The sequence below is a fragment of the Herpailurus yagouaroundi genome, unplaced genomic scaffold (assembly GCF_014898765.1).
Source record: "Herpailurus yagouaroundi ecotype Mexico unplaced genomic scaffold, PumYag 160, whole genome shotgun sequence".
Taxonomy (NCBI): domain Eukaryota; kingdom Metazoa; phylum Chordata; class Mammalia; order Carnivora; family Felidae; genus Herpailurus; species Herpailurus yagouaroundi.
The window spans coordinates 30,446,977-30,474,622 of NW_024412401.1; the positions used below are offsets into that span (position 1 = coordinate 30,446,977).

At 35.9% G+C, this 27,646-nt stretch overlaps 1 protein-coding gene across 6 annotated transcripts in view; it reads left to right on the forward strand.

Moving 5' to 3' along the window:
• The window catches only part of FSD1L (fibronectin type III and SPRY domain containing 1 like), a 74,715-nt gene that overhangs the window by 8,416 nt on the left and 38,653 nt on the right, over window positions 1-27,646 (forward strand). For all 6 annotated transcript variants that reach the window (XM_040481883.1, XM_040481886.1, XM_040481882.1 and 3 more), the window contains 3 exons: window positions 10,576-10,671; window positions 12,308-12,439; window positions 19,679-19,780. In XM_040481883.1, coding sequence (XP_040337817.1) covers window positions 10,576-10,671; window positions 12,308-12,439; window positions 19,679-19,780 — 330 coding nt within the window. The remainder of the gene's footprint in view (window positions 1-10,575; window positions 10,672-12,307; window positions 12,440-19,678; window positions 19,781-27,646) is intronic.

Genomic DNA, 27,646 nt, shown 5'->3' on the forward strand with positions numbered 1-27,646 from the left:
AGTTGTTCAGAGTCACGCAGCTAGCAAGTGATAGTCTGAATTCAAACTTGGTCTTTCTTCACAGCCCAAGCTTTGTTCATTACCACCCTTCTTGCCTGAATTTTTTGCCTTTAAATAGTGATATGATTAATTAAAATTCAAGATGTTATTAGGAATGAACCCCTATAGTTTTTTTTTTTTTAAAGAAGCTAATTAAATCTAGTGAAAACAGTTGACAGAAAGTATAGAACACAATTTATATAAAAACCTGGAACTTGGTCTCGCTCAATGCCCCATATAAAATCATTATTTTTCTGTAGAGAGTGTGTGTGTGAATGTGTATAAAATCCCCTCTCTGCAGTTCTTTTTCTTTTTTGATGGAGGGTCTTAGCTTTCTAAAGTAGAGCTGTGAACAGGAAAGTATAAGTGGAGGTTTATACACCCTAGCCAAACAGTCTCATTCATTTCCATGGAATGGATCAAAGTAATCTGGGATATATAAGGCATGAGGTACCCTCTTCAAAGGACCGTATTGACATACTCATGATCACTAGATTTAAAAATGTATATTCAGGGGCACCTGGTGGCTCAGTTGGTTGAGCATCCGACTTTGACTCAGGTCATGGTCTCACAGCTTGTGAGTTTTGAGCCCCGCGTGGGGCTCTGTGCTGACAGCTCAGAGCCTACTTTGGATTCTGTCTGTCTGTCTCTCTCTCTGTCTCTCTGCCTCTCCCCGGTTCATGCTCTGTCTTTTTCAAAAAAAATAAACATTAAAAAAAAATTAAGATATATATTCATTTTTTATTGAACTTGACAGTTCTAAAAAATTGGAAATACTGTAGATCCTTGAATAACACAGGAGTTAGGGGTACCAACATGCCCCCACAACAGTTGAAAATATGCATATAACTTTTGATTCCCTCAAAACATAACTACTAATAGCCTGCTGTTGATAGAAATAGTAAACCGGAAGCCTTATGGATAACATAAGCAATTGTTTGGCACCTATTTTGTATATGTATCATATACTGTATTCTTACAATAAAGTAAGCTAGAGAAAAGAAAATGATAAGAAAATTGTAAGAAAGGGAAAATATATTTACAGTACTGAGCTGTAAAAACTCTGTTTATAAGTGGACCTGTGCATTCCAACCCAGGCAGTTCAAGGGTCAATAGTGAAGCAGATTTTTTCTTTTTTCTTTTTTTTTTTAATTTCCATAACAATGTTTCTTTGCAATGCCTGGCTGAATGTAAGCAGGATTATTCATGCAGTAAGCACATATTGAATGTTTACCATGGTGATAGATAATCCACTCCAACCTAGGGTGGGCAACATTTTCAAGTTGGTAGGTTTTGTCTCCATCTTTCTTGTATGTATTATATCCTCAGTTGGCACTCTTCCCAGCCACAACGTTCTAACAGAATCTGGTCTTAGTTATTGACATGTGTTGATTGGTAGCTAATTTTGTACTAATTTATAATAAAGTGTTGGCACAGCCAATCTGTGCACTTTTATAAATATAAGTAACACAAGCTTATTGTAGGGAAATAGGAAATATAGATAAATGAAAATCACCCATAATCCTGCCACCCAGACATAACCTCTTTTAACATTTGTACGTATTATGTTCCAGTTTTTTTTAAACATATATAGAACCTTAAAAAGACTGCGTATCATGATGTGGTAATACTGCTTTGTAGTTTGCCTGTCCCTTAATATATTATGAATCTTTTACCATGTTAATATCATTCTACAACACTTAACAATTCAGAATTCTTTTGTATGGCTGTATTATTTGATTTTTAATCAGTGCTCTTTGTTGTATATTTATGTTAGTCCCAACCTTCTAGTGTTATAAGTAACGCTGAAATGAACATCCTTGTAGCCAAGTCTCTGCTTATACCTTTAATTATTTATTTAGAATAAATTTTTTAGAAATGGAAAAAAATTTTTGTAGAAATAGAATTATTGAGTCAATGTGTGTATACTTTTAAAAATCTTTGATATGTATTGCCAAATTGCTCTTTTTCAGAAGGGTTGTTAGTTTATACCACTACCAGCAGTACCCAGGTGTGCTCCTATCTTCATTCCCATTGCACCTCCCCTCAGTTAGGTGATGGAACCTCTGGTTTCCTTGGCTGAATATGAGCTTTGTAGACTTCATTGAATGGAACAGCCAATTCAGAGGTCACTGCACATGGATAAGGCTTCTTTAGCTTCTGACTCCACTATATTTCTTCAAATCCTTTGTAGGGGGGGTACCTCTTCTGTCCTAGTCGGGCTTAGGGCAGAAAGACAGCATTCTCCACCAGGTCTTTTCTTAGATTTTTTTCCCCTTTGGATTACCTCAGTTGCCTCTGTAAGCAGGTAGTGTTCCTAACTGTTTTGCTGTTAAGAGAGGACATGGCTTTCTATCAGTTAGCTATTTGTGATGATCGATTCCTGAATTTCTCAACAATATATAATCTCCTTTTTCACCTCTTCACATCACCTCTGAGCACAATATTCTTGTTTGTGTTGGCAGAGCTATGGTCAGCTGATAAGATTCTGATTGTCTAGCTACCAGTTGGATAGAACTTTCTGGATTTCAACTCTTATTACCTAATTCAAAGGAGAAGTCTATGGTGTGGCATGATGCAAGTGCCATCATTCTTGGTGGCATCAGGATATGTTCCAGAAATGCTGTATCCTGACTTCATTGATCCCTTTTCTCTGATTGCAGGAATGCTATACTTGTTTTGTATCGTCCCTGGCAGTGTAAGCAGCCTAGGGTAGTGTAAAAGTATAGGATCTGGAGGCAGCTTCTAGGTTTGAATTGTGACTACCACTTGATAGCTATGTGATCTAAGAAAATTTCTTAACTCCTTTAACCTTCCTTCAACTATAAAATGCAAACACTGATACTTTTAAAAAATCTATTGTGATGATTAGAAAGATATGCCATGTTAACAGTTTAGCACAGGGCCTGGCACATAGAAAGTGCTTAGTAAATACTACTGAAATGGCCATAATACTAGTTTGACCCTCTTAAATTGTAGATCGACTAGTGATATTTGCAGTGGTTCTAGGTTTGTGTATCTCAATGGTCTAGAAAACTAATGTAGAATTTGAATCAGAAATCTTCTCTTGGTGTGAGTAGATGCTGATAGAAAACTCTTACATCAAATTGTTCTCATGACTACTTGGTTATTGAGGTCCTCAGATTCAGACTAGCATATAAACCTGGGTATAATGATTTTCTGCCACTGGTTCTAAGAACAGGAAGGTTCTGAATCATAATTTCAGGAGCTTGTTACACTGAATAGTTTTCCAAGCAAGTAGCCCAAGTTGGTAGTTTTTTTTTGGATGCAGCAAAATTAAGATTCAACATTTGAATTTGTCATCTTCACATATATTAGGCTAAAACCAGTGGAACCTTGCCACTTCAAATGTTGAAAGTCATCATGTTCTCATGATGTTTTCGTTGCCCTTATATGTGGCAGGGTGGGACATGTTACAAGCTTTTGATCAGCTTCAGTTTTTTTCAGTGTTGAAGTAAAATCGTAGTGTGTTTGGTGCCCTTAGGTATTCTTTTCATGTCCCTCTGATCTTTACTTTCAGGCAGTACAGTGTGATAATTAAGAGTACCGACTCAAGAGTGAGACCGCCTTAATTTGAATCTGGGTTCTGCCACATATTAGCTCTGAGATCCTGGGCAAGCTATTACTTAACCTCTATACCTCAGCTTCTGAATTGGAAAATGGTGATAGTAATAGTGTCCTACTTCTTAGTATTCTTGAGAGGATTAAATGAATTAATATATGTAAAGAGCTTAAAATGGTGCTAGGCACTTAAGAGTATAGAAGTGTTATTTATTATTTTGCTCAGAGACTATTGATTGTGCTTTTGCTTCACATGATTTTTTTTTTTATTCTCACTAAAATATATTGTGTATATGTATATATATATATTTTTTCCATTGGAAGATTTATTTTATTTTTTTCAGTTTTCTTTTTTTACAATATGTGAAATTTATTGTCAAATTGGTTTCCATACAACACCCAGTGCTCATCCCAAAAGGTGCCCTCCTCAATACCCATCACCCACCCTCCCCTCCCTCCCACCCCCCATCAACCTTCAGTTTGTTCTCAGTTTTTAAGAGTCTCTTATGCTTTGGCTCTCTCCCACTCTAACCTCTTTTTTTTTTTTCCTTCCCCTCCCCCATGGGTTTCTGTTAAGTTTCTCAGGATCCACATAAGAGGCTTCACATGATTTATAGTGATGATAAGCATAACTTTAAGTTATGCTCCTTTGAAGAGGGTACCTCATGCCTTGTACATCCCAGAGTTTTGATTCATTCCATGGAAATGATTGCAGTTGTACTTGGCTGGGTTGTATAAAACCCCCTTTTTTGTTGTTGTTAGCATAGCACTTACCTTAGTCTATTTCCCTAATCAAGTAATTGACAGGCTTAATCCTGATACAGTAGTTTTGGTGTCTGGTAATTGTGGTTCTTGACCAAAGGATAATGGCTAAGATTGCCTGTGCATACTTCCTTTGGAAATATACCTCCTATATATATATACTTTTTTAACATTCTTTTTTTTTAGGTTTATTTATGTATTTTGAGAGAGAGAATGAGCATGAATGGGGAAGGACAGAGAGAGAGAAAGAGAGAGAGAGAGATAGAGATAGAGAGAGAGAGAGAGAGAGAGACAGTGCAGAGCCCGATGTGGGGCTTGATCTCATGACTGTGATATCTTCAGATGTGTGTGTGGGAGGGCCAGAGAAAGAATCCCAAACTGGCTCTGCGCTCAGCCCAGGAGCCTGTTGTGGGTCTCGATCTCACAATCTTGAGATCATGACCTGAGCTGAAATCAAGAGTCCGACAGATGCTTAACTGACCAAGCCACCCAAGCACCCCATATATTGAATCTTGAAGTGCTTGGGTGACAGCCAAGTAGGGATTCTGAGTAAGCAGTTGGATGAAAATAGTCTGGAGCTCAGAGGGGAGGTTCTGTATCTAATGGTGCTCTGTGCACAATTCATTGAAGTTTGGAGCTTTGTGCTTCCTCCTCAACTTCTTTATCAATTGCTGTGTCTCCATTATAAAAGCTATTGATTAATTGTGGAGGCCCTAGAGGGATAAAGTGGGGTAGAAAATTCAAAGCATTATGGTATCTTTTAATTCTTTTCTCTTTCTGTTTTTGAATACAAAACACATAGATATTCTGCCCTAGCATGTTGCCTGCCAAATTTAGAAAACACTTAAAATTTTTTTTACTGGATTTGGTACCTATTTAGCCAGCCTCCTATTGCATACCTCTTTTTAAAAAAAATTTTTTTTTTCAACGTTTATTTATTTTTGGGACAGAGAGAGACAGAGCATGAACGGGGGAGGGGCAGAGAGAGAGGGAGACACAGAATCGGAAACAGGCTCCAGGCTCCGAGCCATCAGCCCAGAGCCTGACGCGGGGCTCGAACTCCCGGACCGCGAGATCGTGACCTGGCTGAAGTCGGACGCTTAACCGACTGCGCCACCCAGGCGCCCCTGCATACCTCTTATATTAGGCACACACTAACCCTGTATATAACCCCTCTTCTCTGATGCCTGCTACCTAGAGAAAACTTTAGCCTCATGTCAAATACACAAGCTAGGGTTAAGTTTCAGAACTCAGTTCATGTAATCCTATTCCTTTCATTTTTGTAAGTGTTGGTATTTGTGGTAGTACTTATCTTAAATAGTTTGGTTGCTTGTCATTTGTTTTCCAGTTCTCCTGAGCTCCAAGTTCCTTAGTTCTTTCTGTCTTCATGCCATCTTCACCCTTAGTCTAGCTAGTCATTGTTATTGTGACCAGAATGGTCGAAGCCCTGGTCCCCTTGATAATTCATTTTTCAGCCCTTCCTGATGAACTTCCACTATAGGAGAATACTAAATGTGAGTTCTTGATTATAGTCTTTTGCATTTGCTCATCCTTTCCACATTAAAGGAAAGGTAGCTTTAGAGCTTCTGGAGCCCTTTAGCAGCCTATCCTTGAAGAACTTTCAGGTTACTGCTCTTTTTTTCTTCTAAGCTTAGGGTAGAGGCAGCACTTTATCTGTATTAGATTATTACCAAGGTCACATTGGTTGCTTTGGGTTATCTTATTCATCTGGATGATTGCTTCTTCTGCAGCCATGTTTACTAATGCATTTGGTAGTGTTTAAAGTACAGGTCACCTTAAATGGTGAGGCTCCAAAGCCTTCTACAGATGGCTTGTCTACTCTTATAGCATTTCGGTGGTGTATATTACAGCAAAGGCTCCAAAGCTCTCCCTATCTAGAGATTGGAGTTGCACCCCGCCCCCGAGAATCTCAGACTTCAGTCTTTGCTACTTTGGCAGTAAGGTAAGATGTCTTTCTCCGGATGTAGGCCCTTTTTTAGGAGTTCTGTGATAGACTTTCATTCTGTACTAGAACTCCCAGTGAAGTGCAAAATGTGAGCCATAAAGCATTCTCTCTTCAAAGAATGAGATGATGTTTCCCTGAAGTACTTTATCAGCCCTTTTTAAAAATAATTTTTTAATGTTTATTTTTGAGAGAGAGAGAGAGAGAGTACAAGCAGGGGGAGGGGAAGAGAGAGGGGGAGACACTGAATCTGAAGCAGGCTCCAGGCACAGAGACTGATGTGGGGCTCGAACTCATGAACCGTGAGATCATGACCTGAGCCAAAGCCCGACACTTAACCCACTGAGCCACCCAGGAGCCCCTATATCAGCCTTTAAAGACTCTCCCTTCCCAACCACTTTCTGGGAGAATATTTCTAAAGCCTTAGGTAATTAATATATAATACCACTAATTAATATAGAATAGCTTTAGCACACAGATCATAGGATTTCTTTCCAGAAATATTGCTATTAACACTTCATGGGCCAATACAGATTTAGAAAGGTCATTTTTCATTTTCTGATATTAGCTGAATTTTTAATAAATTAAAAGGGAGTAGTCTTTACCATTAGATTTTTTTTGGTCTTTACCATAAGATTAACTGGGTATTATCCTGGAGGTATGGAGCAGTATCATACACAAAAAACCCGGCATTATCCTGATGATTCTTTGAGTTTGTATAACTTACATGCCAGGTATCTTCAGGTGCAGCTTTGTTTTTGTCAGATGCCAATATTGCCATGGATGTTTTTCTCCAGCCAACACCAATGAACAGTTTAAGTATTACAGAAGAGAAGAGTGTATTACTCTTGTTATGGTATTAGAAGGATCCCCAAAAAAGAGCTGCTTATGCCCCATTTTTTTTGAGAGTAGTAATAGTATAATATTACTTTTCCATTTCTAAAGGTAATATTTACATAAATAAAAACTGAGAAATAGTGAAATTCTGGTACAGGTTGTAACATTTTAGCTTATATTCACATATGGGTATTATATAATTCAAGAATTTGGCGTATGGTAAGCATATGTAGAAATTGTAGTATTCCAAGAAAAAAACTCAGAAAGCTTTTAAGTTTTTTTATTATTGATTGCAAATTAGGCAGATCTGCCCTATCCCCACTCTTAGAAATATATGGGCTATTTGGATGGGTTAGGCCTCTAAAGCTGTGTTGTCTAGTATGGTAGCTTCTAGCTCCATATGGTTGTCGAGCACGGGAAATGTGACTAATTTGAATTGAGATGTGCTGTAACTATAAAGTACACGTCGCATTTTGAAGATCTAGTACCGAAAAGGAAGGAAAAAAGGAATTCGGTAATTATTAAATTTTGATTACATGTTGAAATAATATTTTGGATCAGTTTGGTTAAGTAAAATATTAAAATTAATTTCACCTGTTTTACTTTTTTTGATGTGGCTACTATTTGGCCCTCACTATATTTCTAGTGAATATTACAGTTGGTAAAGGCTGTATTCTTCCTTCTAACATCACTGTGACAACAGAGTCTATTAACTTTTAGTAGTTGGTTAACTCTTAAAAGTATAAAGGATTTAGCTTGAAAACTTAACAAAAATTAGAACAATTTAGATGGCTTTGACTATATTCAGTAAGTAGCAGGGAGCTTTAGAAAGGTAGGGAGGCTTCTCATTAAAATCCTTGGAGCTTAGAGGTTACCTACCTGGGGGCATTATGCTTCAGCTATCTCCCAAGAATTTTTCCTTCAAAATTCCCTAAATACAGACTTTACTACTATACTTAGACAAAAAATAAAAGTTGAAAAGCTGTTTTGTACTAGGGAGATTTCTTTTTTGGCTCTGAACTAGGTCTGCCTTTATATATACCAGTGTTTCACAGTTTTTTGTGTGTGAAATTTCCTTCAGTTTTTATTGAACTCACATATATCCTGGTGATGAAAATTTGTTGTTGGGTTGAATTCATTGATCCTCGCTCCTCCCTTTCATGGGATAAGATCTCTTCTGGAAGACTCTTAATCTTTTTTTTTTTTTTTTTTTTTTTTTTTTTTTTTTTTTTTTTTTTTTTTTAGAGAGAGACAGAGCATGAACGGGGGAGGGGCAGAGAGAGAGGGAGACACAGAATCGGAAACAGGCTCCAGGCTCCGAGCCATCAGCCCAGAGCCCGACGCGGGGCTCGAACTCACGGACCGCGAGATCATGACCTGGCTGAAGTCGGACGCTTAACCGACTGCGCCACCCAGGCGCCCCAGGAAGACTCTTAATCTTTACCTCGAAGTTCATGAGTATGCTTAGCAGAGGGCAGAGCTATAAACCTCAAACAGCGATACTCTACCATGGAAATTCTAGCAGTTTTATATGTCATTGAAGAGTTTTAGCAAACCAAAATTTTAAAAGAATATATAATTTATTGTGTGGCTATTTCATATGATGGGCAAATTTGTTAGACTGAGAGACGGTGTTCTAGAGTGGTAAACAACATGGACTTTGGAGACAGACTGAGCATAATATTTACCTTACTAACAGTTACTTCCCTTTTGTCATCTGTACAGTATGGATTTAGCCCTGCCATTAGGGGTGATAAAAGGGGAGGCAGGTGTACAGTCCATTTACCAGAAAGAGACCAGTCTTAATTGAAGCTTACTCTACACAGTCCAGTGATTGTGCAGAACCATTTTTACTCTTCCATTGTGTTGTTTTTCAATATATATGGAACCTATCTGGGATGAATAACTGGAACCCTTAAGTCCTCTGCACTCCTTTTCTACATCTCTGTATTACCATTCTCACTCCTACACCTGTCCCCACCCCTCCTCCAAGTCCTGGCTTCATTCTGCCTCTCTGCTGATTGTCTTTGTATTCAAATCTTGGTGTATGTACCCATTTCTGGGAGGAACACCAACAGGATAAAAAGCTAACTCTTGGTGTTGATCTTCTTTCATAGCATAACTTCATTGTGTTATTATACTAAAATAACACCATCCGTGAGGATGGGAAGTAATAGTATAGGTAAGTGAATACAGCAGGGAGAGCCTTAGGCAGCCTCAGGGATGATTATAATACCTCCTTATTTCAGGGATTCTTGTGAGAATTAAGTGATAACTGTTGTGATTATTTTTAATTTTTCACTGTTATGCTTTATGAACATTTATATAAAATATCCCTTTATCAGTTTATTTCTTGAGCTCTTTATATATAGCCCTTTATCAATATCTGATTATATTTTGAGGAGAACCTTTATTACAAAGTTTCATAGGCCATTATTAAAATATTTACACTTGTAGGTGCTTACAGAAACAAGGCTTGTGCTTCTGGAAAGATTATGAAGTAAAAGTACTTGCATTTTATTTTTACTGAGAATACAAGTACCTTGTTTGGGTTTGCTGTTACTACCCATGAAGAGTTACTGAACACCTAGACCTGTGCTGTCCAGTGTGACAGTACTTGTCACATGCAGCTATAAAAAGTGAAAATAATTAAAGTTAAAAAAGATAAACTTAGTTCCTCAGTTCTGTCTACATTTCAAGAGCTCATTAGCTTCATATGGCTATTGAGTACTATATGGGACAGCACATGTATAGGACATATTCATCATAGCATAAGATTTTATTGTACAGCCCTGACCTAGAGAGTATGAAAGATTAAATAACCAAATGTTTTATTTAAGTAGGAAGCATTATCAAAAAGTCTGAGGTATTTGTTACTAAAATTACTTATTTATTATGGTTTTATGACATCTATAAACACTGCAATGAATGTTGCAATTTTAGCTGCAAATTTATTATCGCTTTCATATTTCTAAAATATGTTTTTTATTTTTATAAATTAAATGTCAAATTTTACTGCCTCTTTGTTTTTATTCCTCATATCCTAATATTGTATTAAAAAGTTCCATTTGTTTTTGCAGCATTTAAGGATTTGGTTCTATTCCTTGGCCATGGCCCTACGACCTAAAATAATACCATTGATATTAAATAATATTGATCATTTTTAGTATGAAAGGTGTGGTAGTGATTAAGTTGTACACTAGAAATAAGAGGTTTTAAAACAGTATAAATACATATCTCATCTTTTGTAATTACAGGCCTTTGGAAATTTAACAATTTGAAGTTTTACATTGCTCCTCTTATATATGGTTTGTTTAGAGAATTGTTATGATTTATAATTCTTTCATTAAAATATCATGTTATGTGTTTTTGTTTGTTTATCTTAATCGTAGGAAGCTCTACAAAGGATCATTTCAACTCTGGCAAATAAAAATGATGAAATTCAGAACTTTATTGATACACTAAATCAAACACTAAAAGGAGTTCAGGTATGACTCTTTAAAAAATGTTTTGTTATATGTCACAATGAATGATTGTTGGGCCAAATCAATATAAATAAATATACTCCATGAACTCTAGATTATAAACTAAAGGAGGTGAGAGCAGGGTTTTTAAATGGCATATAAATAAAAAAATGCTTTCCTTACTATTCCTACATTCTCCATGGAAAGGTCAAATAGTAAGGAAAAAAGAAAACTCTGGAATTGTAGCTGCTAAGGAATAGTATAGTGCTTACTTTTGACCCTTTCCATTATAGATTTGTCTTTTCTAATTCCAGTTAAGAGCAAATTCTATTTCTTCAGAGTACTGGGATGCTAAACATTTCTTTTATGATAAATAGTAGAAGGAAAATGTAGGTGGTAAGAGGTCTGCTTATAGAACTGGAAGAAAGTAAAACATAAAACTAAAAAGTAAAGTGCCTAATGAAAAAAATGAATACTTAAGGAAACAGTCCCAGGTTTGGGCAGATAATCCATACTGTACATACTCAAATATTGATTACTGAGTGGTTAATGTGGGATTAGATTTAGGTCTTTTGCCTACCAGACTACACATTTCTTTTTCCACAACTTGTTCTTGTCACTGTAAATCAATTAGTAAAGTGATTAACACCACTTTTGATAAGACTCTAGTGAGATGATAACTTATTTTTATAAAAATTATAAGCAAAAGTTTGGTTTATGATATTGCAGTGGATTGTTACATATTAGGTCTCTTAACTGGTGCCAATTCTCTTAATGGAATGATTCATCTAAGTTGAAAAATGCCTAAGATAATTTCTTCTGTCTCATAATTACTGCAAGTGTGGATATTGCTTATCTAGAGATTTCACAGATATTTTAAGTTATTGTTGAAATAGCGTCTTGCTTAATGAGAAGATGAGGAACTCTGGGAAGTTAATAGGCTTGAAATGCTTTATTGATTCTGCCACTGGTAACTACTTGTGTGGCTTTGGGCAAATCACTTTTCTGTATTTTAATTCCTAAAATTTAGGAGTTTGACTACAAATTCTAGTCAGAAGATGACTTCTGAGGTTGCTTCAAGCCCTAAAATTTAATGTTTGATAAATCTCTTAGGATCCAATAAGGAATTGCTTGGTCTTTTAAGTTCTGTATATCTTAATGTAAATGCACTGTTTTAGACAACCTGAAAGATTTTCAGATTTACACAAAATTAGTCCCATCCCTGTATGCTCAAACTTCTCCTCAGTTACGGAATCAAAATCTCTGGAATATTTCATTAAAATGCTTCATTGATGATTCTGATGCACGACAAAGATGCACGTAAACCACTGGCTTACGGTCTGCCTTGGAACCTGACAAAGGTGGCAATCTTAAAACAAACTTTCACATTGTCCTTTGGAAACATTGCTTTAAAAGATGAAGAGGGTATAGGCTAGTTCATAAAAAGTTGCTTAACTCATAGCGTAACTGAGATAGTGCTCTCCGCATTAGCAACCATCTTCTAGGATTTACCTGTTTTTAAAGCCTATGTCAAGTATTAGATTTTGTTGTTTATATGATGTTAGGCTGAGATGGTTTATAATGTGAATCTCTTCTCTGATAAGTATTTTCAAATGTTTGACAGCTCTTCAGTAAAATCATTGTTTTGTTTATCAAACAGGAAAATTCTTCTAACATACTTTCAGAGTTAGATGAAGAATTTGATAGTTTATATTCTATTTTGGATGAGGTGAAAGAAAGTATGATTAACAGTATCAAGCAGGAACAAGCTCGTAAATCACAAGAGTTACAGGTGAGATCATACAGCTTATTTAAATATGAATAATTTAAGTCTATTTAGTACTTGATTTCTTGACAGCAAAAATCAGTGAATTTCTGTGAATAACTACTTTTATGTTAGAGCCCACTTCTCTGAATCCTCTGTCTCTCTCTCTCTGCCCCTCCCCTGCTCACTGTCTTTCTCTCAAAAACAAAAAATGAACATTAAAAAAAAAGTCACTTAATTTTGAGAGAGAGAGAGCAAGTGGGGGAGAGGAAGAGAGAGAGGGAGACAGAATCTGAAGCAGTCTCTGTGAGGTCAGCGCAGAGCCCCGATGTGGGGCTTGAACTCACAAACTGAGATCATGACCTGAGTGAAATTAAGAATTGGATGCTTAATCAACTGAGCCACCCAGGCAGGCGTCCCTCTTGTTTTTTCTTAATTGTGGTTAAAAACCTAAGATTTACCTTCTTAACTGCTTTTATTTATTTTTGAAAGAGAGAGAGAAAAAGAAGGAGGGTGAGTGGGGGAGGGGCAGAGAGAGAATCCCAGGTAGGCTTTGCTGTCAGAATGGAGCCCAATGCAGGACAAGATCCCATGAACTGTGAGATCATGACCATGACCTGAAATCAAGAATCAGATGTTTAACTGACTGAACCACCCAGGCGCCCCTCTATTTTATTGTTATTATTATTACTATCATTATTATTTAAATTGAGATGTGCGACCTATAACATTTTATTAGTTTTATGTGTACAATATAATAATTTGCTATTTATACATACTGCAAAATGACCACCACAGTAAGTCTAGCTGACAGCCATCACCACACATAGTTACAGACTTTTTTTTTTCTTGTAATAAGAACTTTTAAGATCTACTCTCTTAGCAGTGTTTAGATATACAGTACAGTAGGGGTACCTGGCTGGCTCAGTTGGTAGAACCTGCAGCTCTTGATCTTGGGGTCGTGAATTTGAGGCCTATGTTGCAAAATGTACAATATGATATTAATTGTATTCACCGTGCTGTACATTACATTCCCAGGACTTATTTTATAACTGGAAATTAGTACCTTTTGACCACCATCACCTATTCATCCATATTTTAAATATTGTTTGGTAGTAGCCATCTTTATTCTTTTTTTAATGTTTATTTTATTTTTTTTTGAGAGAAAGTGCAAGCAGGGGAGGGGTAGAGAAAGAGGGAAAACACAGACTCTGAAGCAAGGTCCAGGCTGTGAGCTGTCAGAACAGAGCCTTTTGCAGGGCTTAAACTCATGAACCGCGAGATCATGACCTAAGCCGATGTTGGGTAATTAGCTGTCTGAGTCACCCAGGCACTCCATAGTAACCATCTTAATGTATGTGAGATGATATCTCATCGTAGCTTTGATTTGCATCTCTAATGATTAATGATGTTGAGCATCTTTTCATATACTTGTTGCCCATTTGTATGTCTTCTTTGGAGAAATGTTTATTCAGGCCTCCTGCTCATTTTTTAATTGGGTTGTTTTTTGTTATTGAATTGTAGGAGTTCTTTGTATATTCTGGATATTAACCCTTTGTCAGATGTAGGATTTGTAATTATTTTCTACCATCCCGTAGGTTGTCTTTTCACTGTGTTATTTCCTTTAATATGGAGAAATTTTTAAATTTGGTATAGTCCCATTTGTCTCTTTTTGCTTTTGGTGTCATAGTCAAGAATTCATTGCAGACCCAGTGTCATGAAGCTTTTCCTCTGTGTTTTCTCTTACAGTTTTATAATTTTGGGGCTTGTATTGATTAAGGTCTTTAATCCATTTCGAGTTAATTTTTGTATGTAGTGTTAGGTAAGGGTCTCAGTTCATTCTTTTGCATGTGAGTATCCAGTTTTTCCAGCACCATTTGTCTAAAAAGATTCTGTGGTTTTCTCATTGTGTGGTTTGACACTCTTATCAAAGATCATTTAACTGCGTATGTGTGGGATCCTTTCTGGGCTCTGTATGGGCTCTGGTCTATATGTCTGTCTCTATGCCAGTATCACACTGTCCTGATTACTGTAGTTTTGTAATAAATTTTAAAATCAGAAAGTGTGAGTGAGGTCTCCAGCTTGGTTCTTCTTTTTCAGGATTGTTTGGCACTTTGGAGTCCCTTGGGATTCCTTGTGAATTTTAACATGTTTTTTTTTTTTCTATTTCTGCAAAAAAGATGCCATGAAATTTTGATAGGGATTGAATTAAATTTGTAGATTGACTTGGGTGGTATAGACACTTTAATAATATTAAGTCTTCCAATTGAGATCATGGGATATCTTTCCATTTATTTGTATCAGCTTTAATTTCTTTCAGCAGTAGTTTTATAGCATTAAATGTATAGGTCTTTTGCCTCCTTAGTTAAGTTTACTTCAGAGTACAGTATTTCATTTTTGGGGTGCCTGGGTGGCTCGGTCAGTTAAGCATTTGACTCCCATTTCAACTCAGGTCATAGTCTCATGGTTCCTGAGATTCTCCCTTCCTCTCTCTGCCCTTCCCCTGCTCACGCTGTCTCTCAAAATAAATAAATCAACTTAAAAAAGAAAAGAAACTGATTTGAAGTGCTTTGAGGGAGGAAAAGCTTAATTAATAAAGGTAAGAGGGGGTATTTCAGTTAAGAGGTTGGTCAGTTGTTAAGATCATCAAAGTTCAAAAGTTTGGAAGAGTCTTCGAATCATCTTGAAGCCAAGTCAGTGCCGATTTGGAGGATAGATCTGTATCATTTATGTCATGGCATGTGGGTTTTGATTTTTAGAAGTGTTATTCTTTGGGGTGCCTGGGTGGCTCAGTCGGTTAAGTGTCCAAGTCTTGATTTTGGTTCTGGTCATGATCTCATGGTTTCGTGAGTTTGAGCTCCACATCAGACTCTGTGCTGACAGTGCGGAGCCTGCTTGGGATTCTCTCTCCCTCTCTCCTTCTCTCCCTCTCTGCCCCTCCCCCACTTGCTCTTTTTTCTCTCTCTCTAAACATAAATAAATAAACTTTAAAAAAAAAGAAGTTCTTTATTAACTCAAGATGTTTGAGATTTTCAGAATGGGGTAATTTCTATCCATTGTGGAGTTTGATTTAAAGTATGTCTTTAAGCAGCAACATGCAGAAGGTTGAAACTAGACCACTTTCTCACACCATTCACAAAAATAAACTCAAAATGGATAAAGGACCTGAATGTGAGAAAGGAAACCATCAAAACCTTAGAGGAGAAAGCAGGAAAAGACCTCTCTGACCTCAGCCGTAGCAATCTCTTACTCGACACATCCCCAAAGGCAAGGGAATTAAAAGCAAAAGTGAATTACTGGGACCTTATGAAGATAAAAAGCTTCTGCACAGCAAAGGAAACAACCAACAAAACGAAAAGGCAACCAACGGAATGGGAAAAGATATTTGCACATGACATATCGGACAGAGGGCTAGTATCCAAAATCTATAAAGAGCTCACCAAACTCCACACCCGAAAAGCAAATAACCCAGTGAAGAAATGGGCAGAAAACATGAATAGACACTTCTCTAAAGAAGACATCCGGATGGCCAACAGGCACATGAAAAGATGTTCAGCGTCGCTCCTTATCAGGGAAATACAAATCAAAACCACACTCAGGTATCACCTCACGCCAGTCAGAGTGGCCAAAATGAACAAATCAGGAGACTATAGATGCTGGAGAGGATGTGGAGAAACGGGAACCCTCTTGCACTGTTGGTGGGAATGCAAATTGGTGCAGCCGCTCTGGAAAGCAGTGTGGAGGTTCCTCAGAAAATTAAAAATAGACCTACCCTATGACCCAGCAATAGCACTGCTAGGAATTTATCCAAGGGACACAGGAGTACTGATGCATAGGGGCACCTGTACCCCAATGTTCATAGCAGCACTCTCAACAATAGCCAAATTATGGAAAGAGCCTACATGTCCATCAACTGATGAATGGATAAAGAAATTGTGGTTTATATACAGAATGGAATACTACGTGGCAATGAGAAAGAATGAAATATGGCCTTTTGTAGCAACGTGGATGGAACTGGAGAGTGTGATGCTAAGTGAAATAAGCCATACAGAGAAAGACAGATACCATATGGTTTCACTCTTATGTGGATCCTGAGAAACTTAACAGGAACCCATGGGGGAGGGGAAGAAAAAAAAAAAAAGAGGTTAGAGTGGGAGAGAGCCAAAGCATAAGAGACTGTTGAGAACTGAGAACAAACTAAGGGCTGATGGGGGGTGGGAGGGAGGAGAGGGTGGGTGATGGGTATTGAGGAGGGCACCTTTTGGGATGAGCACTGGGTGTTGTATGGAAACGAATTTGACAATAAATTTCATATATAATAAATAAATAAATAAATAAATAAATAAATAAATAAATAAATAAATAAATAAAGTATGTCTTTAAGACTTCCAAAAGAAGTGTGATATTTTAATTTCAGAACTTATTTTCTGACAGCCATATACAGAGCTGGATATATGTGTGTACACGTAAAATCTACAGTGCTGTTCTTAGAACGAGCTGCATCTATTGCTCTTATAAACTATTAAGTTTCTGTTTCTAGTTGTTGACTAAATTGCCATTAATAGAAAATTGGGTTACATAAATTTATTTAAACTCTTTCTTATAGTCTCAGATGAACTTTGTTTACTTTTGATTTTGTGAATCTTAATTACATGATAATTTTTTTTTTTTTTTTGCAACTGAGCTGATGATTCATGGAAGTCTTCCATTAAATTTACATTTGGGCTCTTTTTAAAAGGGATGATTTTACTCTGATTTTTTTGTCAAGTATTCTATCAGATTCATCACTGGCTGTTGAATAACGATGGAGAATTCAGAACATTGCAGAAAATAGAAGCAGAATTCCAAGTACTGTTTCAAAGTGGTCACTACAAGGATGTTAGACGATTTTTCTCTTCCTGTATCATCACTTGAGATCTTCATTTTTTCCAGAGATTCCATTGTTTTCTTTTTTCTTTTTTTTTAATCTTACACTTGATTATCCTTTGTAACTCTTAATACTTGCTGTTCCTCAATGCCACAAAAATTTTGGCAATTTTTTTTTCATAGGAATAGTGATCTAGGGGAGATCAAGAGATATTGAGGGGACAATACGCTATAAATAAGACTGTGAGTTGTTTAAATATAAGCTTAGTGGACAGAAGTTCATTCTTGAGGATGTTTTTGTATTATGATTCAAAGGAAAAGTTATGGTGATATCAGCCTAATGGTAATTCAAATATTAAAGGTTTATTGGGATAGTTTAAAAAACAAACATTAAAAAGAATCACAACTTGGCTACTGATGCCATTTTCTTCTTTAGTTGGAGACAGTAGAATATCTCTGTTTTTCCTTTGGGTTCACAAACTCAATAGTATGTTGTTTTCATTAAGATTTTATTAATTCCTCTAAATAACTGACAAGTTATTATTGCTCTTTAAATTGAATTCCTTTGTACTCTTTTTAACTTTCCCTCTTGACTTGAAAGCAAATTTATAGCATTTTCTTAGAATAAGATATTTTATCTTAAACTTTGACCTCAGATTTGATTCTTTTAATGGTTCCTTGAGATATATTCCTTATTCTTTTTGTTATTTCTTACTTTAAAAAATTTTTTTTCAATGTTTATTTATTTTTGGGACAGAGAGAGACAGAGCATGAACGGGGGAGGGGCAGAGAGAGAGGGAGACACAGAATCGGAAACAGGCTCCAGGCTCTGAGCCATCAGCCCAGAGCCTGACGCGGGGCTCGAACTCACGGACCGCGAGATCGTGACCTGGCTGAAGTCGGACGCTTAACCGACTGCGCCACCCAGGCGCCCCTGTTATTTCTTACTTTAAAGCTATGTTAACTTAGTTTGCCCTAGTGATCCTGTGTAGACCATTTATAGCTACCATTTTGTTCTGTGATTTTGCTTAAACCTTTCATAAAGCTCTCCAACAATTGAGATATTTCAAATGGTGGTTTGTTAATTATTCTTTGGAACTCATAAGAGTTTTACTCCTAGAAGGAGTAGTATTTTTAGTAGATTGTGGTTGGGTTCTTAGAATAATACATGAAAACCTATTTTAACCCAAAATATGGTAAAACTATTCTACTTTTCCAAAGTTAAAATATAACACATCCAGAAACTAAGAAAATTAGCCATAGTTTATCTTTAGTGCTGATCTTAAGGGAAACCTAAGTAGATTTGAATATGGAATAGATAGTAATAGATATTAATATTCTGAAGAAAAATCTTGAGTACGTTAAAAACTTAGAAATATATCTGTTTCTTTGTTTAAAGGTATCACTAACAATAGTTTTTCATGACTGGGCTTAGTTTTAGACCACAAATGATAGAATGGAAGAGAACTAAGAAAGACTGGTACTTGAAATTAATACATCACCATAACAGAGCACATCACTGTAACAGTTACCATCTTTTTTTTTTTTTTTCAGCGTTTATTTATTTTTGGGATAGAGAGAGACAGAGCATGAACGGGGGAGGGGCAGAGAGAGAGGGAGACACAGAATCGGAAACAGGCTCCAGGCTCTGAGCCATCAGCCCAGAGCCTGACGCGGGGCTTGAACTCACGGAGCGTGAGATCGTGACCTGGCTGAAGTCGGACGCTTAACCGACTGCGCCACCCAGGCCCCCAACAGTTACCATCTTTTGTTCCTCTTTATTCTTTTTGAAATCTTGGCAATTCCATTTGTGATTCCTGTGTTACCCAATTTTGGAAACTATAAATTATCATTTATGGTAGTATGTATTATTTGAGTAATGTGATAAATGGAATATTAAAATTATGCTCAACTGAATGTACCTTTAACTTGATTAATAAACTTTAGTTTAAATTGTTAAATATTATCAAGAAATTTAGTCTTCATTTATAGATGATGTTGTCTGCAGATGAATTATTTTGATATTTTAATTTAAATTGTTGATAGTTAACTAAGTTGTTGATAGTTTTCTGATTACCTTGATTGAGAAGAATCTTTAAGTGAATTTGACCCCAACTTTTTATAACTGCTTTATTTTCTTTTGTGTTTTTAAATGATGGTATATCTATATCTATGCAATTAAGCTATTTTGAATAAATTATGGAAAGATGTTAAGTACAATGTATTAAAATAATTAAAATTTATTACATATATGACTAGTGATTATGTTGCTTTAACACCTCTCTAAAATATTTTTGTTCAATTTTTGCTATTCAAATTGTAAGTTCCTTATAACAATATACAGTTAAGATCCTCATGGAAATAGGAAATTTGTTTTAAAGATTTATTTTTATTTTTTAGAGTCAGCTCAGTCAATGTAATAATGCCTTGGAGAACTCAGAAGAACTACTAGAATTTGCAACACGGTCATTAGATCTAAAGGAACCTGAAGAATTTTCAAAGGTACCAAAAAACCAGCCAAAAAACTAAACCACTAAATAGGAAAGTTTTGTTTAAAAAAAAAATGGTGCTTTCCCTTTCAATTTTGGATTTATTCAGCTATTTCTAATTCTAAAAAAGTCTTTGTGGAGGGTGCCTGGGTAGCTCAATCAGTTGAACATCCAGCTCTTGATTTCAGCTCAGGTCATGATCCCAGCATCATGGGACTGATCCCCACGTTGGGCTCTGTGCTGATCGTGGAGCCTGCTTGGGATTCTCTCTCTTCCTCTGCCCCTCTCTTCCACTCACATGTTCTCTCTTGCTCAAAAATTAAAAATAAATAAAGAAGTAAATAAATAGGCTTGGAATTTCTTAAGTAAATTGCTGTATATTTATGTTTTCCAAAGCAGACACCCAGATGTGTCTTTGGAGTCAAGAACAAATTATTTAATTTCTCTTTAATGCTCTATTCAGATGAATCAAGTTATTTTCTTTTTCTTTTTTTAAAAAATTTTTTTAATGTTTTTATTTATCTTTGAAGGAGAGAGACAGAGCATGAGCGGGGGAGGAGCAGAGAGAGAGGGAGACACAGAATTTGAAGCAGGCTCCAGGATCTAAGCTGTCAGCACAGAGCCCAATACGGGGCTCGAACTCATGAACTGTGAGATCATTACCTGAGCTGAAGTCGGATGCTTAACCGACTGAGCCACCCAGGCGCCCCTATTTTCTTTTTCAATTACAACCCTACTGGTTATTTATTTTAAGGGTACTTGTGTTTTTTACCTTTGTTATAAGTATTTTTTGACTTAGGAAAGAAGATTAATATTGCTATTAACATTGTTCAAAATCTAGTTTTGTATTCCTTCTATGAGCTGATTGGGAAAACATCACTTGATGCAGATGAGCACTGTAACCTAGTGAAATTTGTTATTAAATCTGTTATTAAATATCCCACTGTTTAGTGTAACTGCTTGAATGTTTTGTTAAAATATGATGATGTAGGTTCTTTTTTTTAAGTTTATTTATTTAGAGAGAGAGCATGCACACAAGAGCAAGGGAGGGGCAGAGAGAGATGGAGAGAGAGAATCCCAAGCAGGCTCTGCACTGTCAGTGTGGAGCTTGATGTGGGGCTAGAACTCACGAACCTGTGAAATCATGGCCTGAGCTGAAATCAAGAGTAGGACGCTTAACTGACTGAGCCAGCCAGGTGCCCCCAAAATGTAGGATCTTACTTGAAGGGTATGTTTGGTATGAAATATAAGCAGTAGAATAATAAGACTGTTAATGTTTTAACCTAGATCCTGGTATTTAGGAGATTCTGATTTCTAGATTCTAATTTTTATTTTAAGTTGGGTCATTTTTAAATGATTACCAAGTTATCAAATCAAATACACTCTATTTGATGTAGAATAAGGATGTAGAATATATTAAAAAAAGGTGTGAGAAAAGTGGGAACTTGAGCTATATAATTAGTAAAATATATACTATGTAGGAATTTTATCAAGATAAGATATTTGAATTTGATATTTTCTTGGTCTTTGTGGAGTATGTAGTGAAAACTGCATTAGCACGGTTTTATAATCCATTTTTATTCATCTAATATTTTAATTTCATGATTTTTCTCTGAACTTGAAGGTAGAAAAAACTTCTTTGAGAAGGTAACATTTTAGTGGTTTACATCCCTTGCATTTTGAAAATGAATTTTAAAAATGGATTACTTCTAATGAAATGAATAAAAACATTCTTTTGCTGTAAATCTGTGACTTACTTAATTCTTGAATTTGGAGGTAGATTGTAAGTAGGTTCATCTTTGCATTTGGTAGGACTTGCTATATAAAGGAATTATGAGGGAAATGTATCATACTTTAAAGTACTTTAAAAATATATATACATCACCTTTGCAGAGGATGTTTATGGGATAACCTCAAATATCTGGAACATAGCCAAAAAATTTACAGAAAGCGAAAAGTATCTGAGTCATCAAAATTAGTGTCATAGAGTTCATGGGCAGGAATTAATATTCTTTTTTCATGATAGTTTCTTAGAATCTGGTGACTATTATATACATGGCGCTAGTAAATTTTTAGTTTTTTCTTCAGTTTCCTAGTTGTTAACAGAGTCCCCTTCTAGTGGAGTGAGGTAGTTATAAATGACAAGCATAATCATAGCAGCAAGAACTAACAGCCTGAGAGTGAGGAAGAAGATAGGAAAACAGTAAAATATAGACAAAAGTACTCAAAAACAACTTGAACCCAGTTGCATTTAAGTAGGGACGGACGCTTGGGAAAACTGTGATCAAGTTTGTTTCTTCCAAGTTTCTCTTTCCACTATTTTCTGAGTCCTTTCCCCTTGCTCTCAAAGGCTGCTGTTTTCTCCTTTTTTTCCTTTGTCATAACTTTGTTAAAACTTATTCCCAGATGATTGTAAATTGGGAAGGTTCTGATAAATCCAATTGTGGTTTAAACATTTTTTTTAATGTTCCATGTTGCTTCTTATTTTATTATTTTGGTTTTTCAGCATTGTGCAGTATTGCTTAATTGCTTAACCCAATTGGAAATGTGATGAAATAAATTATTTGTCATTGTTTTGTACCTAAAAATCTGAGTTTATTGTTCAAGAAAAATGCTTAACTGAGAGTTGTTTGTGATTATTTTCTTAGTACATCCAAATAGTATCCAAATAATAGTTTGATTCCAAGTCACAGACCAAGTTCACTTTTCTAGTCAGCTGCGTGGACTATAGATAAGCTTGCCTCAAACACCTAATTACTGACAGAATAGGGAAGATGACTTAAAAGATTAAGTATTGGGCTAGCAGTACATTGTTAGATATTTGGGAAAATAAATTCTTTTAAGGTATACTGTTTATGAATATCCCATATTAAAGTGATCAAATCAGATTAATTTGACTAGCTCGTGGGCACAAAAAAATCATAGGCTGAAATCCAGCCCCTGAGTCTTTTTAGACTTTATTATTTTTCAAAAAGAGTACTTTAAGTACTAACATTTAAATGATCATGTTGCAGTACCTCAGCAGTACCTGAATATGAAGCTATGCTATTTACCAGCATTAGGCAATCTGAAAATGAATGAGTAAAAATGGCACAAATGGAAAAGGATATTGGAACATACTTTCATTAATTTTTTAAAATTTGGCATTACAAATTTGTTTTATTTTCATTAACTTTTTTTAACTGTTAGAGGTTTGCTTGATATGAATATATGAAGAAGGCTCACAAGCAAATGAAATTTGGATCATTTCCTTTATTTCTGGATGGACAAGTAGCCAAAACCCCACCAAACCCGGCTTCTCTGCTAATAGCTGGTCTGCAGAGCATTGCTTGGATCCTTTGGCAAAATTAATATTTCTGTTCCCCCATCCCTAAATTTGGAACTTGAATTCTACTTATGAAAAGAGCTGAGTCTGTGGGGCAGTTTCCAAGTCACTAACCACCCAGTTCATTATCTTGCCACACATAACCCAATTTGTTAGACTAGAAGGGAGGGAATGGGTACCTGTACATGGAATCTTCAGTGGAATAAAAAGTACAGGGTGGGGTGAAAGGGGAACAGTGTCTTCTGCATTTGATCTTAGACGAAAAGGGAGAATGGATTTTGTGTATTTCCCTCTTCAGACTCATAGTAACTCGCCATTGGCATATTGTTCAGTCGGTGTCAGCCTCTGACCACTGGGCGGAACAAATAAGGAGAAGGGTAGACGCTGAGTGTGTTTTCAGGGGAACAGGAGTATTAGCAGAAGTGCTTTCTGTGGGTTGAAGTCAGGAATGCTGAGAGAGGAAAGAATCTTTACCAAAAGCGTGAATGTTTCAGTTACAAAGGCAATTTAAAAACAAATATAAATATTTGTTAAGAATGGCCAAACTGTGGGTGCCTGGATGGCTCAGTCAGTCAAGCATCTGGCTCTTGATCTCAGCTCAGGCCTTGGTCTGAGGGGTTGTGAGTTCAAGCCCTGCATTGGGCTTCACACTGGGTGTGAAGCCTACTTTAAAAAATTTTTCGAATAGAATAGCCCAAACTGTAATTTTTCACCTTATTTCATTTCTGGGCATTTATGTCTTATGTGTTTAGTCATAGAACAGATGTATGCAGTACTGTATTCAAAATTTATTTCAAGTTATTTACTGTAGCTTTGTGAAGAAGGCTTAAATGATCATATTTTAGTTCTTTTTATAAACAGATAAGGATATGTATCGAAAATATAAAACTTTTAATATATGGTTTCCACTGGCGTGCAGTAGTTTTGTTTTTTATTTTTTTTAAAGCTAGTATTTTTGCTTAAAGGCAAATAGCATCTCTTTTCATTTTCTCTTTCATTCTTTGGAGCCCTCTCTTTTTCATTTTCTTGGAGTCCTTTTCATTTCCCAGGTTATTCCTTAATATGGTATTTTTGGGGTGAGGGTATGAGTCTCAATTATATATAATAAACAGTATTGGGAAAGTATTAAATGTTTGCCCCTTAGTCATTTTCAGATTGTCTCGAGAAAACATTACAAAATTATGTTTCCCAAATCTAATGGGAAAATCTGTTTTATACTAAAACAATGTGAATGAACATATAGACAAGACTTGAAAAGTTTCTTAGTGTTGTGTGGCATTCAGAGTGTTACCAGGAACTCTATTGGACTCTACTGCAAATCAAAATAAAGATAAATCCTGTCAGGCAAATGCTAGTTTTGAAATCTAGCTTTTGCTAGATTCATCATTTTGACAGCATGAGTGTATTTTTCTCTATTGTTATTCAGAAACAGATATACAGTTGGCCCTTAAACAAGATAGGAGCTATGAGCACCAACCTCCACATAGTTTAAAATCCATGTATGTCTTTTTTTTTTAATGTTTTATTTATTTTTGAGACAGAGAGAGACTGAGCATGAACGGGGGAGGGTCAGAGAGAGAGGGAGACACAGAATCTGAAGCAGGCTCCAGGCTCTGAGCTGTCAGCATAGAGCCCGATGCGGGGCTCGAACTCACGGACTGTGAGATCATGACCTGAGCCGAAGTCGCACACTTAACTGACTGATCCACCCAGGCGCCCCTCCATGTGTGACTTTTGACTCACCCAAAACTTAACTACTCATAGCCTACTGTTGACCAGAACCCATACCTATAGCATAGTTGATTAATGTATATTTTGTGTGTTATGTGTATTATATGCTGAATTGTTCAAGTAAGCTAGAGAAAAGAAAATGTTACTAAGAAAATCATAAGGAAAAGAAAACACATTTACAGCACTATGCTGTAAACAACCTATATATAAGTGGGCCATGTAGTTCAAAGCCTGTGTTGTTCAAGGGTCAACCGTATTCTTTTGTTGCTTTTTATTAATGTTCTGATTTTAACTAACTTTTCCCTAGTGGCCTCTTCATTTTAGTCTGTATTTCAGAGAATTCGATTGTTGAAGTGTTTAATTTGGATAATTTTTTAAAAGTTATGTGAAAATAAGATGGCTTAAGATAAACTTTTGGGGTTTGAAGATACTTTAGTGCTCATCACCTTATAGATGAGGTAACTGAATCCTAAACGAGTTAAGTAACTTGTTGGTTCATGTGGTGTGAAACTCAGATATCTTAAACCTTGGTGTCAGACTGCATATTTTTTGCTGATGAATTTCAAAACTTTTGCTGAGTGGAAGAAATTTGAAAATGTCAAATTTTGTTCTTTTTGGGTAAATGATTCATTGAGTACAGTAAGCAAGAGCTAAAATTTTTATTATTATTTCCATTTTAACTGTTTAGAAAATACTATTCAATTAGCTGCCCCACAGTTGGATTATTTTAGGGTACTTTGTATCTAACATCTTCCTATAAAAATAGAAAAATGAGGATATTAAAAAAATACAGAAACAATAAGATCTTAACTTTCAGAGTGCTTGATAAATTCATGGAAGAAAATAGTTTCTGTATCTACTTATAGCAGATTAAAACCAAGAGAGATTGAGAAAGATCTGGTTTAACTTCTTTATATCTAATTGGTAATTATGAAGAATCATTTGCAATTACTCCTATTTATACTCTTATTACAGTTCTATTTAAAGAAGTTTGGTCTCAGGTGATAGATTCCTATAACTGATCAGGATTGTAAGATTTATTTTGAAAACAGTTAATTGAGAGGTAGAGGAAGAGATTGGGAGAGAAAGGAGCCATATCTGAAGGCAATAAAGTTAAGTGTTGGCAAGGATTTCAATAAAAGATTGAAATAGAAATAGTTATTGAAATTGAAAACAGTGGTATTGAGCAAGGTAATATGGCTAATACTTCTTGAAGACTTTCTAAAAATATACAGTGCCATTACCCAAAAATCTGAAGATTCACTGAGGCCTGTTCATAATTCACTAAGTGGAATTCTGTAGATGCAAATAAATGTGTTAGAGATAGAGCAATGGTAAATTCTGAAATCGTTTGGTAATTGGTAAGCAGAGATGTTTAATTGACAGAATGCATCACTCTTGAAAGAGGAATCAAGCAGCATAGTAATGTGTGTCTTTTGGATAGATTTCTGCTTTGGGAGAAGAAATTCCAGAAAAAAAATTAAACAATTTTCCAATTTAAGATGTTTCTTGAAATTGGGCCCTTTTAGAGAAGTATCTTCAGAATTTGAGACTTTCTCCCCTTTTTTATCACACAGAGTAACTTTTTCAACCCCTTCTGCATTTACACAGTGTATGTACTGTTAAATTCGAACCTAAATGAAAGAGGAAATGCTGAGTCTTCAGTTTGATGACCTGGGTATGTTTATGTGTAAATACACAAGACAATTTTTCCAACATTATTTGGCTTTTCATATATTCCTTTTCTGGTTTGCCACAAGTAATCTAGTACATTAAATGTAACAAGAAAGCTTTACATGCGTGTGCACATGCATGCACTTGCACAGACACACTAAAAAAAACAGCACCGTTACTAAATTAAGTAACTCTAGACACAAAATTGAATCACTATGGTCAGTTTAAAAGACACAGTATTGAGGGCGCCTGGCTGGCTCCATCAGTAGAGCATGCGAATCTTAATCTCAGGCTCGTGAGTTTGAGCCCCTCTTTGGGTATAGAGATTACTTTAAAGAAAATTGTTGTAGGGAAATTAAACATATATATTGTATAGTGTTCTTGAAAGATGAAATAAAATCTTAGTTTATTTTTTAAAAAAAGATAGTAATGGTCTTCAGATTGTTGGGTTCTTTGAGAGTGACAGGTAAGTAACATTTCTCTAACCAAGTTCTAAACCAGTTGGGAAATAAGAGAAGACAGTAAAGCTGATAAGCCAAATACCAACAAAACGATACTGGAGAATTTGGCTTATAGCAACGGGTAAGCTTTCTAATACTGAATCCTAGAGTTAGTCAGACTTGCCCACCTAGGTATAGTTAATACAAGGCTATCTCAGTTCTGTGTGTGTGTGAGAGAGAGCCCGTTTCTGTCAAGCTTCCTGCATGGAGGCAAAGAACAGAATATATGTTCTCAGTAGGCAAGCAAGTTGCCAGAAAGAGGAAAAGTAACTGAGCTACTTATTTCTAGTTTCTCCTTTCAAACTCATCTCAGATTAAGTCCTTTCACCTCACCTGGAGGAAGAAATAAAGGGAGTCTAGGGGGTAATGGTAGTGGCACTTACCCATATTTAAAGAAACAAGAGGATTCTCCTCTTTCTCTCCTCTGACATTTATATTAAAATCTTTGGTTTGTAATTCTAGCTGTAATGACAGTGGTTTTTAAAAATCATTGTAATTGACTTTCTTAACATTTCTTGTTCCTAATACCAAGGTAGTATCATGACTTGAGACACGTATCAGTGCCACCTAATTGGGTTGTTTCCTGCAGAATGCAGGACTTGGAAAGTCTCTTTAGAAACTTATTAGGACTAAAATGTCTTTTTGGTTT